Source organism: Ruditapes philippinarum, unplaced genomic scaffold (assembly GCF_026571515.1).
Source record: "Ruditapes philippinarum isolate M1 unplaced genomic scaffold, ASM2657151v2 ctg1473_1_1_1_1, whole genome shotgun sequence".
Classification (NCBI taxonomy): domain Eukaryota; kingdom Metazoa; phylum Mollusca; class Bivalvia; order Venerida; family Veneridae; genus Ruditapes; species Ruditapes philippinarum.
Genome location: NW_026859905.1, coordinates 130,802 through 147,650, shown reverse-complemented (window position 1 = coordinate 147,650; position 16,849 = coordinate 130,802). Strand labels below are relative to the sequence as shown.

Sequence of the window (16,849 nt, the reverse complement as noted above, 5' to 3'; positions counted from 1 at the left end):
AATGCAAAAAAATCTATCTTATTAATTACACATCATTTTAAACTAATTTACTTTTAAAATTTACTTTTTGAGGGGTTTAGCTGGCCATGTAAAAACCTTTAAAAAAAAATTTTTTTTATTTTAGCCTCATTAACATCCATTAAGAAAACTGAATCAATTAAGTAATTAAGTTTTAATATGATAAATTAAATCTTGGGACATAATTCTAAAACCTGGATTCTGACAAATATATGATTAAATAACATCTCACTAAGGTATGAACAGATAAGTTGATTCCTAGATTTTCTATCAGATAAAAATATCTGTTAAATGTTACAATATGCAACTTAATAATAATAATAATTTAATACTTCAATAACAATCGGCAATATTCTTATTTTGAAAGGTTAAATACAGAGACCATAACTTATAGTAATTTTCTCACTTGTTTTGTTGAGTAGCAATTAAACTTACAATAAGCTGAATTTGACAAATAGCAATTTATAAGATATAAATATACGTGTGCAGGTATCACATAATTAACTCTCTTCAAACATAATAAGTTATCAGGGTTCAGCAACTCCTTAGAAAATAAAACTACCTATATGTATGTATGAACTTACCAGTTTTTCTCTGTTAGAGTTGTATGAGTAATAGCCTCTCTAGGCATGGCTAGTATTTGTGACCGTAGTGAATTAATCAGAGTCTGGAAGCTAGGGTAACCCCGATACTCAGGCAGCATTGTCAATACTGTATCTGCAGTGAAATAATCAAATCATCTTAGATATCATGTTATCCGTTCAGGGATTTTTTTGGGGGTTTATTTCATAACTGATAATCGGTCATATTCCCAACTAAAAATAGTGTATTGTTTTCCCAATCCACAGGAAAAAATTCCCAATTGAAAGTTACAAAATATAAAAGTTTTGAATTACAAATTCTAAAATTTTTGAAAGTGATTCTTTATATTCATGTAGCATGGGACTCCGTACTATCGGCGTACTTAACTTTTCATATATGTCTGCATTGAATTTCAATGATGAATTTAATAATCAATATTCTGCGTAAAGCAGTACAAATTCAACTAATCATTACATTTTTAATTGAATGAGGTCAAAGATTTTTAACTTCAACATATGCATAACTGCACATAACAAAATACTTTGAGTACGTCGGTAATAGAGTTGCGCCGATAATATAGAGTTAGAGTATAATTACTGCAAAATTTAAATCATGCATTTTCCCCAATTTTTATCAAAACATTGCTAAAATTCCCAATTCCATGGGTATGGGTCATGTTCCCAAAATCCTGGGAAAAAAACTGCCATTTTAAGCTATTGAATGTTAAAAAACATATATTTTATTAAATAAAACTTAAAATTTTTACAAGAATTTTTCTCATCATCAACATTTTGAGACTAAAAACTAAAATAAAAACACCAGAAACACACAAATGGACTTAAATGAAATTTAATGTGAATCATTTCCTCTAGAATCTAGCATATCAATATCAAGACAGGCTAATTTTTCATAAAATAATGCCAATTTTGAAGATACTAAGTTACTCAATAATGCAAAATTAAATTTTGATATATTCAATGAACTCCTTACTATCATATACGTTCATGCTGGGTTTTATTACCACCCTTGAGTATGACAGCTCTTTATTTTATTATGTATAGTTTGGCAAAAAAACTCAAAAGAGTTAGGTCAAAAGAATGAAACAACATGTTCTGAAGCAAACCTTCAGCGTCTTTCCTCCCATCCATACATGGAAGAACAAATAAGTTTAGATCTGACTTGATAAATGCAGGGTTTAAACCAAATGTCTGTCTACCAGTTGTCATGGTGACATCACCTACAACATTAAAATAGTTTACACATTATATACAATATTTATATATATACATTTTTTTTACAGTTTATTTGCTTTAAACATTATAACAACGTTTCGAGCATAATAATAGACAGGTAACACAGTTAATAGGCTAGCAACAATATGCAAAAACAAAATGTTATCTACATACTGTAAATATATTGAATGTATATTAATTATTAATGGTATTAAAATGATAATGATTTGCTCGGATGTTCTGATATTTGACTTGATTTTTTTTTTAAATTATCAATATCTTACGAGTGTATTGGGAAATAAAAAAATCCCAACAACTGATGCAACCTACCGATGAAGAATTCTTTTCTAATATAATACCTTTTACATGTATTTAACTTTATGAGAAGTACAACATTAAGCTCCATCTAAAACTATTACAGCATAAGAATGACACTAGGTCACTTGCAACCATTGCCATAAGACCACAACAGCTATTGCAAATCATTAGTAATCATCAACCATGGCAAATAGACATCAGCATCCATTGCTAAAAGAAATCAGCAACCATGGTCATAAGGAATCAGCAACCATGGTCATAAGAAATCAGCGACCATTGAAATAAAAAATCAGCAATCATGGCTATTAATGAAATATATAATTTTTACCTTTCATCTTCAATTTTGAATTCTGAAAAATTGTTGATAATGTCTTCTGCATTGCAGTGAAGTTTTCAACACTGAATTCTTCTCTCCCAGCCTTATTCTGTACAAAAACTACAAGTAAAATGTTTCATAATAATCACTTTACCAGATTAAACAAAAAGCATCTACTAAAACAGCAATGCAAATTGACTTTCAGTCTATCCCAAATTCACCGAAGTTCAATATGCACAGGAAAAATCTGTAATATAGCATGCTGGACTATTCTCACAACTTGATAATGATGTAATAATAACATTTTGGTCAAAAAAGGGTATAATCAAGTCAAAATACATAATTGATTCTTGTCTAATATAAAATGTGAGAGTCATAAATAAGTATTCCATGTGTCTTAAAATTAATGATTCAGTGAGTTTAAGTGTGAAGATTAAAAGTTTCAAACTCTTTTTATGAGGTTATCAGCATTGTCAATACTGTATCTACAGTGCCTCAGTCACAAAATCAGTATTATATTATTGCCTATATGAGGGTAGTAATCTGGATGATCAGTATTACATTATTATTCTATATGAGGGTAGTAATCTGGATGATCAGTATTACATTATTACCTATATGAGGGTAGTAATCTGGATGATCAGTATTACATTATTACTTATACGAGGGTAGTAATCTGGATGATCAGTATTACATTATTACCTATACGAGGGTAGTAATCTGGATGATCAGTATTACATTATTACCTATATGAGGGTAGTAATCTGGATGATCAGTATTACATTATTACCTATATGAGGGTAGTAATCTGGATGATCAGTATTACATTATTACCTATATGAGGGTAGTAATCTGGATGATCAGTATTACATTATTATTCTATATGAGGGTAGTAATCTGGATGATCAGTATTACATTATTACTTATCCGAGGGTAGTAATCTGGATGATCAGTATTACATTATTACTTATACGAGGGTAGTAATCTGGATGATCAGTATTACATTATTACCTATACGAGGGTAGTAATCTGGATGATCAGTATTACATTATTACCTATATGAGGGTAGTAATCTGGATGATCAGTATAACATTATTACCTATATGAGGGTAGTAATCTGGATGATCAGTATTACATTATTACCTATATGAGGGTAGTAATCTGGATGATCAGTATAACATTATTACCTCTACGAGGGTAGTAATCTGGATGATCAGTATTACATTATTACCTATATGAGGTAGTAATCTGGATGATCAGTATTACATTATTACCTATATGAGGGTAGTAATCTGGATGATCAGTATTACATTATTACCTATATGAGGGTAGTAATCTGGATGATCAGTATTACATTATTACTTATACAAGGGTAGTAATCTGGATGATCAGTATTACATTATTACCATATGAGGGTAGTAATCTGGATGATCAGTATTACATTATTACCTATATGAGGGTAGTAATCTGGATGATCATCAGGAGCTGTGTTACTGTCATGTCCAGATGAAGATGGTGTTGATGGTTTCAACATCTCTGCTGTCTGAAGGAAATGTAGTACTGACAGATCTGTGAACCAATCTTGTACCACCAACACAACATTACATACTGTCAGTAAAAATGTCACCTGTTGTAAACTCTGAAAGTTACAAAGAAATGTAAAATTATATTGTGCATATATAAATTATCTTGAGAACATGATATTAACTGGCCTTCATGCTATCTCAAATGAAAGATAATCAAAAACAAATTTTTAAAGACACAAACAATTATTCAAACCCCTTCAGTGGCAAGCTTTACACTGTTTAGTAACCCACTGGTTGGTTCTAGTTCTAAGAAGGAATTCAAGAGTTTCAATATGCTTATAGCTTCCAACAAAATTTAATTTTATAATAATAAACTAGACAATCATGACTTAAATACCAGATTCGTTTTAAAGGGACTCCATCATGCCTTTTTTTATTGGACTGATGTTTGTGTTACATATGATGAAGGTCTTGACCAATAATGTGTGTGCACATTTTCAGATCATTCTCACATTCACTATGGACTTCAGGAATTTCAGTTTCAAATAGGAAGATTAATAGAATCTGGTCAAACACCATGGTTATGCAGGATATCCTACAGCGATAATAACTAACCTGTATTTCAGCAAAGTTTTCTGCAGTTGTGTATTCAGGTGGTATTTTCTTCTCATTATGTATCAGCTGATCTAACACAGAGGCACTCAACAGAGGCTGCAATATAACATTAATATTGTATTTCCCACAACCTTTTACCTGATGTAAACCAACTCTACATACAAAAGAAAACCATTGAACCTTATCACAATTGTAATTTAGATGCTACAAACATCTCAAAAACTCTTGTGGTGAATTCTCCCTTCCAAATTAATTTCATATATTATATCTACATTTATTTCTTTTGAAAAATATCTTTAAAGCACAATTACACAATTATATCTGAACAAGAATATTTTTAGTTATTTAACAGACAAAAATATTAGCTAGACAATCGCTTATCTTTGTTGAAAGAGTGTTTGAACAAGAGGACCTTTATGGTTGGAATCACTCACCTGAACTGTTCTGCCTTTTAGTTTTGTAAATTTACCTATGGTTAAGAAACATTATAATGTTACCTGGCAGTCAAGGAAGATTACTCTTTGTGAAGTAACATAGATGTCTATGCCATTGGTCATATGACCACATTCTTCTCTGACCGATCTAGACTGAGGCGGGAACACATAATTCCTGTAATAATATCAACATCTTAAAACCTTAGATCAAATACACCGAAGCAAGTATAAGTTACAACTTCTACTCTATTATCCCATTAAAAAATATTAATTTGAATGCAATTTATCCTCAAAGAGATGCAACTTTTTAGCATTGAAGCTCCAATGAGGTCCAAAATTCTAAACATATTCATGAAAATCTTACATAGATAAACTGGGGAAATTAATTGAAAACTAGAACTGCCACTATCATGGCGTGAATACCCCCGCATACCACTTTGTCAGAATCAACAGTGGCCATTTAGAACTCAAGGACAACCACCCTGCCAAATCTGAGGTGACTAAGCCAGTGCATTGCTAAGTTATGTATTCTACATGCTTCAATATGAAAATGTCAAAATCAATACACTCTGGACAGGCATTGGGGAAAAGCTTTATTTTGACAAGGTCCCTGTGACCTTGACCTTTGACCCAGTGACCTCAAAATCAATACGGATCATTTACTAATCATGACTAACCTCCATGCCAAATATGAAGACTGTGGGTCATAGGAACCTTAAGTTTTTGGGCGGACAAGCTTTTTGAAGTCAAGGCCCCTGTGACCTTGACCTTTGACCTGGTGACCTCAAAATCAATAGGGGTCATCTACTTATCACGACTAACCTCCATGCCAAATATGAAGACTGTGGGTCATAGGAACCTTAAGTTTTTGGGCGGACAAGCTTTTTGAAGTCAAGGCCCCTGTGACCTTGACCTTTGACCTGGTGACCTCAAAATCAATAGGGGTAATCTACTAATCACGACTAACCTCCATGCCAAATATGAAGACTGTGGGTCAAAGGAATCTTAAGTAATTGGGCGGACAAGCTTTTTGAAGTCAAGGCCCCTGTGACCTTGACCTTTGACCTGGTGACCTCAAAATCGATAGAGGTCATCTACTTATCACGACTAACCTCCATGCCAAATATGAAGACTGTAGGTCAAAGGAATCTTAAGTAATTGGGCGGACAAGCTTTTTGAAGTCAAGGCCCCTGTGACCTTGACCTTTGACCTGGTGACCTCAAAATCAATAGAGGTCATCTACTTATCACGACTAACCTCCATGCCAAATATGAAGACTGTGGGTCAAAGGAATCTTAAGTTATTGGGCAGACAAGCTTTTTGAAGTCAAGGCCCCTGTGACCTTGACCTTTGACCTGGTGACCTCAAAATCGATAGGGGTCATCTACTAATCATGACTAACCTCCATGCCAAATATGAAGACTGTGGGTCAAAGGAATCTTAAGTTATTGGGCGGACAAGCTTTTTGAAGTCAAGGCCCCTGTGACCTTGACCTTTGACCTGGTGACCTCAAAATCGATAGGGGTCATCTACTTATCATGACTAACCTCCATGCCAAATATGAAGACTGTGGGTCAAAGGAATCTTAAGTTATTTGGCGGACAAGCTTTTTGAAGTCAAGGCCCCTGTGACCTTGACCTTTGACCTGGTGACCTCAAAATCGATAGGGGTCATCTACTAATCATGACTAACCTCCATGCCAAATATGAAGACTGTGGGTAAAAGAAATCTTAAGTTATTAGGCGGACAAGCTTTTTGAAGTCAAGGCCCCTGTGACCTTGACCTTTGACCTGGTGACCTCAAAATTGATAGGGGTCATCTACTAATCATGACTAACCTCCATGCCAAATATGAAGACTGTGGGTCAAAGGAATCTTAAGTTATTGGGCGGACAAGCTTTTTGAAGTCAAGGCCCCTGTGACCTTGACCTTTGACCTGGTGACCTCAAAATCAATAGGGGTCATCTACTAATCATGACTAACCTCCATGCCAAATATGAAGACTGTGGGTCAAAGGAATCTTAAGTTATTGGGCGGACAAGCTTTTTGAAGTCAAGGCCCCTGTGACCTTGACCTTTGACCTGGTGACCTCAAAATCAATAGGGGTCATCTACTTATCATGACTAACCTCCATGCCAAATATGAAGACTGTGGGTCAAAGGAATCTTAAGTTATTGGGCGGACAAGAAAAAACCGACGGACGCCGGACGGCCAGACGGCCGGACGGACAATCTGATTCCAGTATACCCCCCTTACAACTTTGTTGTGCGGGGGTATAATAAATTTTTTGTGCAATGCTTAGTTAATACATTTTACTGCTCTTCATTATCAGGTCATTTTGCACAAGATTTCTGGAAGAAGAGATTGAACAAACGATCTGAAATTTTCCGCACAAGTAATTGGTCAAGGCATATATCAGTTGGTACCCTTATCTTAAAAAAATATTTCCAGTCCAGTCATTTGAAAGGAAGCAAGAAGTTACTTACTGAAAAACACATCAGCACAATTATAAAAATTATAAATATTTGTTTCAAGATTTTTCCCAGATATGAAACATCACAGGCTTAAAAGATTTGTGCAAGGTGGTGGATATCTAAAACCAGCACTCTCTAAAAGAGTCACTGTGCTACCTTCAGTAAATGATTTATCCGAGACACATTTCCAATGAAAGGTCTCTAAGCTACTGTTTGATACAGATGTTATATAAGACAAACCTATGAGCATCTATTTCTGTATTACCAGCCAGTAGAGACATTATCGTGGACTTGCCAGTACCTTGTAATCCTACCACACCAACAATGAGAAAGTCTGTCTGCTCCAAGAGTGACTGAAATAATTCATTAACTATATACCTATAAAACAGAATGTATCCTTAAACACTGCCTGCTAGCATATTTATATGTTTAGAAACAAAGTAATATTGAATGGTCAATAAGGGTGTAACGGTTTACCGGTATACCGATATATTGCAATATGAAAAAATAAATTTCGTACCGCGGTACGATTTTTGGAAAACCGGTATTTTATAAAACTCATAATTTTCAATTAATTGCCTTCTAATTTTGTACAAATTTCACATAAAATCTTTAATTGGCGAATTTTGTTGGCGCCAACGTAAGATAAAAGTATCCGACAACTAGTACACTTAAAAGTCAATAAGCGGCCGCATAATTTACATAAGCGGCCCAGATGTGAAAGGTCACACGCGACTAGTTTTGTTTATCAAATTGTGTGACACTTTACTTTCTATTTATTCCTTACATTTTTATTAAGTTTCTACTAAAATATATACATATAATAATAATATATGAATGTTACTACATCTTTACATCAAAACATATACACGACAATACGTATTGCAATATATTGCAATACGCTTCAGCAAAATGGCAATATATTGCAATACGGTTTTTGCTGTATTGTTACACCCCTAATGGTCAATTCCAAACCATCCCTGCTTAATTATTTGCTTGTTTTCAATAAAGTCTATATTCATACCATAATAAAAGTGGTTTTCTTTAAAGAAAATATGTATAATAAAACAGAATAATATTAGACAAAGGTTGCCTTATCTTGCCTTTGTTAATCTATAGTTTGTACGCCATACAAATGTAGCTCTATTTGGAGTCATACACATGTTTCGTTACACAACATCAGTAAGTAAGTAAGTAAGTAAGTAACGACTTTATTTAATGAGGCAACACAGTTGGGCAAGCCCAGTCTTCCCTGTGAGCCTCAACAATGTACAAAACAATTTATAAAATAAAATACATCAATAAGAGAATAAATAACTACATAAGTTGATTTCATTATTATACATTCAACATTGAAATATGTGAGATCAACCTTAAACAACAAAAGACATGTGTTGATAATATACTCATAATACTGGTATACAAATGTTATCAAAAGTGAAAATTAACATATATATAAAACAAACATATTCAAACAAATATTCAAACAAATATTTACATTGCATTTAAGCAGAGGTTTCCACCAGAGAACCACCATGTTAAGTATGTTTTTTTGAATTCTGCAAGACTGTTTGATTGCCTGATGTGTAATGGTAATTTGTTCCAGATTTTAGGCCCAGAGTATGCAAGAGCTTTTCTGCAAAACTCTAGTCTAGGTTTGGGTATATGTAGTGTCTGTCGTGTGTGTGATCTAAGAGTTGTGTTATTTGTATGCGAAAATAAATCAGACATATAATGTGGCAATAGATTGTTAAGGGATTTGTAAACAAGAATTGACTTTTTATAATGTATGCGGTCATGTATTTTTAACCAATTCAATTCATGAAACAATATATCTGAGGGTGTATCAATGTCTGCATCAAGTATAATACGGGCGGCTCTCTTTTGAAATTTGTATAAGCTGTTCAGTAATTCATCATTACAATTTCCCCAAATAGTGCAGCAGTAATCTAGGTGTGGCAATATGTATGCATTATAAAAAACTATTCTCATTTGTTTGTTTAGGTATTGTTTAATACGAAGTAGAAGATACAGTAATGAATTGCATTTTTTAATCAGATGTTCAATTTGACAGTTCCATGATAATCTATGATCCACGTGAATTCCTAGTAATTTTTCAGAGTTAGTAAATTCAGTAAAGTGTATTGAATTGAGTTAGTAAAGTCAGTAAACAGAATTGAATTATAATTGTATTGTTAAGCATTAATATTAATCATTTTAGATTTCCTAAATATCTATGTTCCGTAAAAATATTCTTAACTCTTACATCACTGCTTGTTTCACACCACTGATGATGTTCATCAATCAACTTGGTAAAGTGACTCATTTCCATAGGACCTGACAGTCTGTTTGTACCTAAATGAGATGACATACAAACAATAAAGTTATATAGAGGATATTTCTTTGTCTTGCATGTAAGATCGAAATATAAATATTTCAAAGAGTGAAAAAACAAGATATAATATTTTCATGAGTGACATAGCCACAAGTGAAATATAATGAGATCTCACATGCAAAATAAACAATTTTTCTATATTTTTCATGCTACTTTAGTAGTTTCCAGCCATTTACAATTTTTTGCTGCATAACTATGTAAATTCTCATTCATGATGTTGCCAAATCATGACATAACATGGTTCTTGAAAAATTATCCTGTACATTGAATTTTACCAGTTTGTTTCATTTTTACATGATATATGCCATTTATCACTATGAAATCATCAAATTATAATTTTACTAGCTACCGAAAGGCACGCAATAAATATGTAATATTCATTATCAAAACCATACATGTATATCCATTTAAACACCTACATTTTCCATCTCAAGCTTTTCATTTTCATTCTATTAAGCTTAAACTTAACCTTATTCATTGATTATAAATAAAAACACAAACGTGCAAATGACGATACAAATGTAGGTGCAATTTAATGCTCCTTAGGGTATTAAATTATAACAAAATATGTTTGTAAAACATGTATGCCCCCTATCAGCAGCCAATTATTCATGTGATAAGGTAATTATGCATGACTTCTGACCCAGTGATCAAACAATTAATAAGGGTTATCAAGTATCTACTGGTCATGACCTTGACCTTTGACCCCTTGACCCAAAACTCAATAGGGGTCATCTGCTGGTCAAGACCAATCATCATACAAAGTTTGAAGTTCCTAGGCCTAAGGGTTCTTTAGTTATTGATCGGAAACTGTTTTTACCTAAGAGGTCAATGTGACCTTGACCTTTGACCCCTTGACCCCAAAATCAATAGGAGTCATCTACTGATCATGACAAATCACCATATCAAGTTTGAAGTCCCTAGGCCTAAGGGTTCTTTCGTTATTGATCGGAAACCGTTTTTACCTACAAGGTCAATGTGACCTTGACCTTTAACCCCTTAACTCCAAAATCAATAGGGGTCATCTACTGATCATGACCAATCACCATATCAAGTTTGAAGTCCCTAGGCCTAAGGGTTCTTTCGTTATTGATCGGAAACCGTTTTTACCTACAAGGTCAATGTGACCTTGACCTTTGACCACTTAACCCCAAAATCAATAGGGGTCATCTGCTGGTCATAACCAATCACCATACCAAGTTTGAAGTTCCTAGGCCTAAGGGTTCTTTTGTTATTGATCGGAAACCGTTTTTGCTTACAAGGTCAATGTGACCTTGCCCTTTGACCCCTTGACCCCAAAATCAATAGGGGTCATCTACTGATCATGACAAATCACCATACCAAGTTTGAAGTTCCTAGGCCTTAAGGTTCTTTAGTTATTGATCGGAAACCGTTTTTGCTTACAAGGTCAATGTGACCTTGACCTTTGACCCCTTGACCCCAAAATCAATAGGGGTCATCTACTTGTCATGACCAATCACCATACCAAGTTTGAAGTTCCTAGGCCTAAGGGTTCTTTAGTAATCACTCGGAAACCATTTGGTCTACGGACCGACAGACCGACAAGTGCAAAGCAATATACCCCCTTTTCTTCGAAATGGGGGCATAATTATTGTTACTTTAAGAAACCTAAAGATTTTTTGTTGTTTTTTTCCCATTATTTTTTACACAAACTTGAAATGGTCAAATAAATATCTTCCTCAAAGCAACAAAAAATGTGTCTATAGAATAGATGGACATGGGCAAAACTATATGACCTCTAAACAGTGGATCAGGCAAAAAAAAGTTACCTTCAATAGTTCTCTGGAGGAATGTAGGTTGCGGAGGAGTTTCTCCCTGTATTGTACTCACTGGTATACTAGGTAAGGATAGAGATGATGTCAAAGTTCTACGAGGATCTTCTCCTCGCGGCTTCAGAACTGTTACAGGCTTCTCTGCCTGACGAGATGAAGGTGTTGGAGAAGTGGAATTTGAACCATGACCCGATGTAGCCGACTGTAACAGCAAGTACTGCACTTTAGAATTTTATCATTATCACCTTTATATTTCAGGTAAATTTTGAAAAGCAAATATAGAAAGTTCAAAAAATAAAAACAACACATTTTGAAATTCAACTAATTAATGTAAATATGATGAGTTAGTAAATGTTTACCTGAGAAGATTCATTTTCTGGATGTTTTGCCAGAATAATTGGTCTAGAAGTTGGCTGACTATCCACCTCATAATCCCTTTCCTTAAATTATAAAACTACACACTTATTTTCCAGGAATGGTACAGCAAACATGAAAACTGCCACTATTACATGAATTGTCAATTTATACAGTTAGCATTAATCATTTTTATAACAGCATTGTAGCATGTGAGATGGTGGGAGAGAGGAGGTGTGGTCATCACACTCTTTGACACACGCCAAATACCAATGTCAGAAACTAAGCTTTAACCCACACAGTTTAAGGACATCATAGGCTCTAGTAAAAAACAAGCAATTATCAAAGTATTGCAAGCAATACAAAAGGGTAATGTAATAATTTGTCACAATAATGATACCCCACATAACAATTCGCCTCAGAGTAACGATTGCCATGCAGTTCAATAAATATTCACCACAGGTGTTAAAATTTTTGCACCTCTTTCATTACAGTTTCAAACTGTTTATGCTATCCTTTTATATTTTTTCATTGTGCCCCCACTATAGCGGGGGACATTTAGATTTTTGTCCATCCGTCTGTTCCCTTTTTGTGTCGCTTATAGCTCAAAAATTAATTGACCTAGAGTCATCAAACCTTACAGAAATGTGAAGTTGTGCATCTGGGTATTTTCATGTGGATATATTTAGTATTTTTAGAATTATTGCCCTTGGCTTAGTAAAAATTTTTAATTTTCAACTTATGTTGCACATAACAAAAAATATTTGACCTAGAGTCATGAAACCTTACTGGAATGTTGGTGTAGTTGTGCACCTGGGTATTTTTGTGTGGATATATTTAGTACTTTTAGAGTTATTGCCCTTGAATTAGTAAAAATTTCTAATTTTCAACTTGTGTCGCACATAACTAAAAAAGTATTTGACCTAGTCATGAAACCTTACAGGAATGTTGCTCAGCATGTGTAGTTGTGCACCTGGGTATTTTCGTGTGGATATTTTAAATATTTTTAGAGTTATTGCCCTTGACTTAGGAAAAAATTCCAATATTTTAACGTGTGTTACACTTAACTCAAAAAGTTTATGACCTGTAGGCGTGAAAGTTTACAAGAATGTTGGTCAGCATGTGTACTTATGCACCTTCGGTGTTTTTTTTCACCAAAAAATCCGGCAAAATTCCGCCCCATTCCCCTCTCAAAGTTGTATGTTTTTTCCCCCCTTAAAGCCTAAAATTTCCCTTATATGTCAGCCCGAATTTGCCTGCAATAAATATCATTTTATTTTGCAACTATCTGCCGAAAAATGTTTTATTTAATGTCTGTAAGAGTTACTATTAAGCAAGGTTGTTTACAAATCAATCTCTGGTAGGTAAGGGGAGCTACACCCGGCGGCACAACAAGTTTAACATATTTAACGATATTTAAGATCCGTATATTAAGAACAAGAGCGATCAGTAATCACATGTGTCGCCTCATGATGGCCAAACAGATGGACAGTGCACAACTAGACTTGGTACTGACCATTCCTGTAAAGTTTGGATAAAATTTCACCAGTAGTTTATGAGGAGTAGTCCGGACAAGCTTTTGTGTAAATGGCAACATACAGAAAAAAACACCTTTTTATCAAAGGGCCATAACTCGGCAAAAATCATTCAACCAGAAAACCCGTGCAATATGCACAAGGACTTGAGCTACAGATCAATCCTGTAAAGTTTCATTGAAATTGCATTAGTGGTATAAGTGAAGTAGTACGGACAAATTTTAAAAATAAAAATTATTAAAGGGCCATAACTCTGACAAAAGTCATTGAACCGGAAAATGCTGACAATATGCACAACAAGACTTGGTACTGATCATTCCTGTAAAGTTTTGATGAAATTACACCAGTAGTTTATGAGGAATAGTCCGGACAAGTTTTGTGACGGACAGACAGACAGACGACAGAGAAGTGATCCCTATATGTCGCCACTACTCCGTAGAGGTGACACCAAAATAGACGTATTTTTAACTTGTGTTGCAAGAGTTGCTCCCCTTTTCCACCGCAAAGAAAACATTTATAAAATAAGTAAACAAATAAAATTCCCCCTCCTATTGCATTTTTCCCCCTCCAAAGGGCACCGACCCCCTTCCCCCAAAAGTGAAAAAAAAAACACTGACCTTGGGGTTTTCTTGTGGATTTATTCAGTATTTGTAGTATTTACCCATTACTTAAAGATTTTTAGTTTTCAACTTGGGCACATGTAGCCAAAAAAAAAAAATTTGACCTAGAGACATAAGATTGACAAATCGGTGGAGTATGGGGGCACCTGTGTCCTATGGACACATTTCTAGTTTTATATTTCATTTGTTAATTAAATAAATCAATCGTCAAGTGGAAATTATAATAAAACGGCATTTATTAATGAAAGTGGCTAGCCGTACGGGTAATAGTGAAGTGTGTGTCTGTGTGTCATGTACACAAGAAATAGGTAAATGATGTTTATTATCATGGTACTACTTTTTTACACATGTCATGGTGGCCATGTTTTTTCAAGGTCAGATAAACTACTTTCCTAAGATTTATGTTTTTTTGAAAGGTTTTTGTATTTTCTGCAAAAAATAGCACTTGTTGGCACTAAAATAGACGTTAAACTGGATTTTGCTATTCATCAAATGTGCAACAGAATGTTTTTGGTCTTCAGAAATTTAGCCCATTCAAGGTAAATTTTCTTATTGTTATCATTTTTATTTTTGTTTAAAATAGTTTTTAAAACTTAAAACTGGAAGTGTACTTGCAAATAGCCCATCATATAACAATGTCAGCTTTGTTGTTATATGAATTTTGGCCTACTTTCACTTTGGACAGACTTTCTGAAAACAAACATGGCTAACAAAGCGGAATCACCTTAAAAGAGACAGATTGGGTTCAGTTGATAATATATTTTTTTAGTACATACACTCGGATAATACTAAAAGATATTTAGATGTAGCAGAAACGTTTTTAAAAACCGTTACATGATCGAAAATATGCGCCGCAATCTGCGGTCCCGTTCTCAAGTTCCTATGAGGTGTCACCCCGGTACGGAATTAGACCCAGCCCGTTGTAGTCTAGAAAGTAGTTCTTTTAAATTTTGAAATGGCCTATTTCAAGTCATCTTAATAGATACTGGTTATAACTTATATTTTAAGTATATCTTTAGTAATTGTGTATCCACATACTGCCAGTTTTCAATCACAACCTCTTTTCAATCATCCCTAGAAATTTTTTATTTTTGACATTATTTGTCATGTAACCAAACTGTAAGCACATCTTGTATTCACCTTGACTAAATTTATCAGCAGCAATGTCAATTATGGCGATAAAAAAAGAAAATGCTAGCATTTTAGTTCAAAATATGTAAAATGTGTGTTTTCCACTAATCCTTTATTTTCCAAGTTACAATTCGCAAAAATTTTCTAAAAATAATTGATTTACAGACTCAGTTTTTTGTCAGTTTGCAGAAATGGATATTAAGTTGGACAACTGTTTCAATATCACGAATTCATAATGTATACTGCACTTCAAAAGCTGTAATTTTAATATGTACATATTTTACCATACAGTTCTTAATTGGAAGGTAATACATCAGTAAAGTAACAGTCACTTAACCAAGGAAAAACATTCTCTGTGATAACTTTTCGGTAAGCAGTCACTAGAATGGGGTCATATAGTCCCTAAGATCCTAAAAATTCCACAAGAACATGCTTTATCTGTTATGCAAATTGAAATGTACATCCATACCCCAATTGTGAGGGCTTTACCACTGCAAATAGATATCTAGATTGAAAAATGGCATTATAATTAGGTTAAAATTGTTTATTACCATTTATCTGAAGTTGAGTTTGCCAAAATTTCTCCAAAATACAGAACTAATTATATTTTAACATTGTATGACAATTTTTATGTGATACAGTTTATATTTTGTTAACTGATTGAAAAGTGGTTGTGAAATTTTGAAGAACCGGAAAATGGGTCAGTAATGATTTGTCCTTGATTCATAGTAATAATTCAAGTAAAATTTTAAAAAGTTGGTGAATTTATTAGCTGATATGATAATATTCGCAGAATTGAAAGAGAATTTTTTTTATATATAATTTCACTGTCAGTTATTTTTGAAAAATCTGTTAGCTGATCGGAAAGAGGCAGTACGGGGATACATAAAGTTTCATTTCTGAGTACTTTAAAGGTTGTTTTTGATGTATTTTTGCAGGATTTCATTTCTGGGTGGAAGGTTTCAGGAGGCACTATGCACAAGAATACACACCAATTACTATTTGGAATATTCTATAGTGATTACAGAGATTAAAAGCTGCAGAAAAACTCCAAGGGCTAATGTATTATTTTTTTGTGCTAAATTTACTTGGACTGCATTGGTGTTTAAAGAAATGGTCATGAAGTTTCGGTACCGGATTTGCTTTGTCCAGAATTTAGCATTAAATGTGATGGATTTACTATAGGATATATGGGTCGAAAATTCAGTGGGCCGTCTCCATGAATCTGTCAGTCTGTGATGGAATATTTTGAGTACGAACTTGTACGTTATAAATTTTGTGCTCACCTTTCGCATAGGAGGGCCGCCACCTCGTGGACGACGTCGTCTTGGACCACCTCTACCTCGGTCGCTTGAATCTGCCATAATTGTATAAAATTACACTGAAAAGGTTTCAGAATCGGAATGCTAAAAACACGCCGTAATTCTTTCGGCTGTGACTAAAAAAAGGATTGGAGCACCACACTAAATACCGTATTCCGGTATATACCGGACAAGGCGCTTGAATG

The 16,849-nt window shown here is 34.0% G+C and overlaps 2 protein-coding genes across 2 annotated transcripts in view; both read right to left on the bottom strand.

Annotated features, from left to right (window-relative positions):
• The window catches only part of LOC132758256 (tRNA (uracil-5-)-methyltransferase homolog A-like), a 193,563-nt gene that overhangs the window by 122,449 nt on the left and 54,265 nt on the right, over positions 1 to 16,849 (bottom strand). The window lies entirely within an intron of this gene.
• LOC132758252 (nonsense-mediated mRNA decay factor SMG9-like) lies at positions 585 to 16,768 on the bottom strand. Its single transcript, XM_060749810.1, has 11 exons — positions 16,629 to 16,768; positions 12,062 to 12,142; positions 11,700 to 11,904; positions 9,781 to 9,869; positions 7,755 to 7,867; positions 5,105 to 5,216; positions 4,608 to 4,703; positions 3,916 to 4,105; positions 2,479 to 2,586; positions 1,724 to 1,837; positions 585 to 735 (listed from the first exon to the last, which is right to left on the bottom strand). The coding sequence occupies exons 1-11, from the start codon at positions 16,704 to 16,706 to the stop codon at positions 599 to 601; spliced, it is 1,323 nt and encodes a 440-aa protein (XP_060605793.1). The 5' UTR covers positions 16,707 to 16,768; the 3' UTR covers positions 585 to 598.

Coding starts and splice junctions, on each gene's coding strand:
- LOC132758252 (XM_060749810.1), bottom strand. CDS start 16,706: ATGGCAGATTCAAGCGACCGAGGTAGAGGTGGTCCAAGACGACGTCGT. Junction 4,704..5,104: donor TAATCTTCCTTGACTGCCAG/GTAACATTATAA, acceptor GTTATATTGCAG/CCTCTGTTGAGTGCCTCTGT. Junction 2,587..3,915: donor AGATTACTACCCTCATATAG/GTAATAATGTAA, acceptor TTTTACTTGTAG/TTTTTGTACAGAATAAGGCT.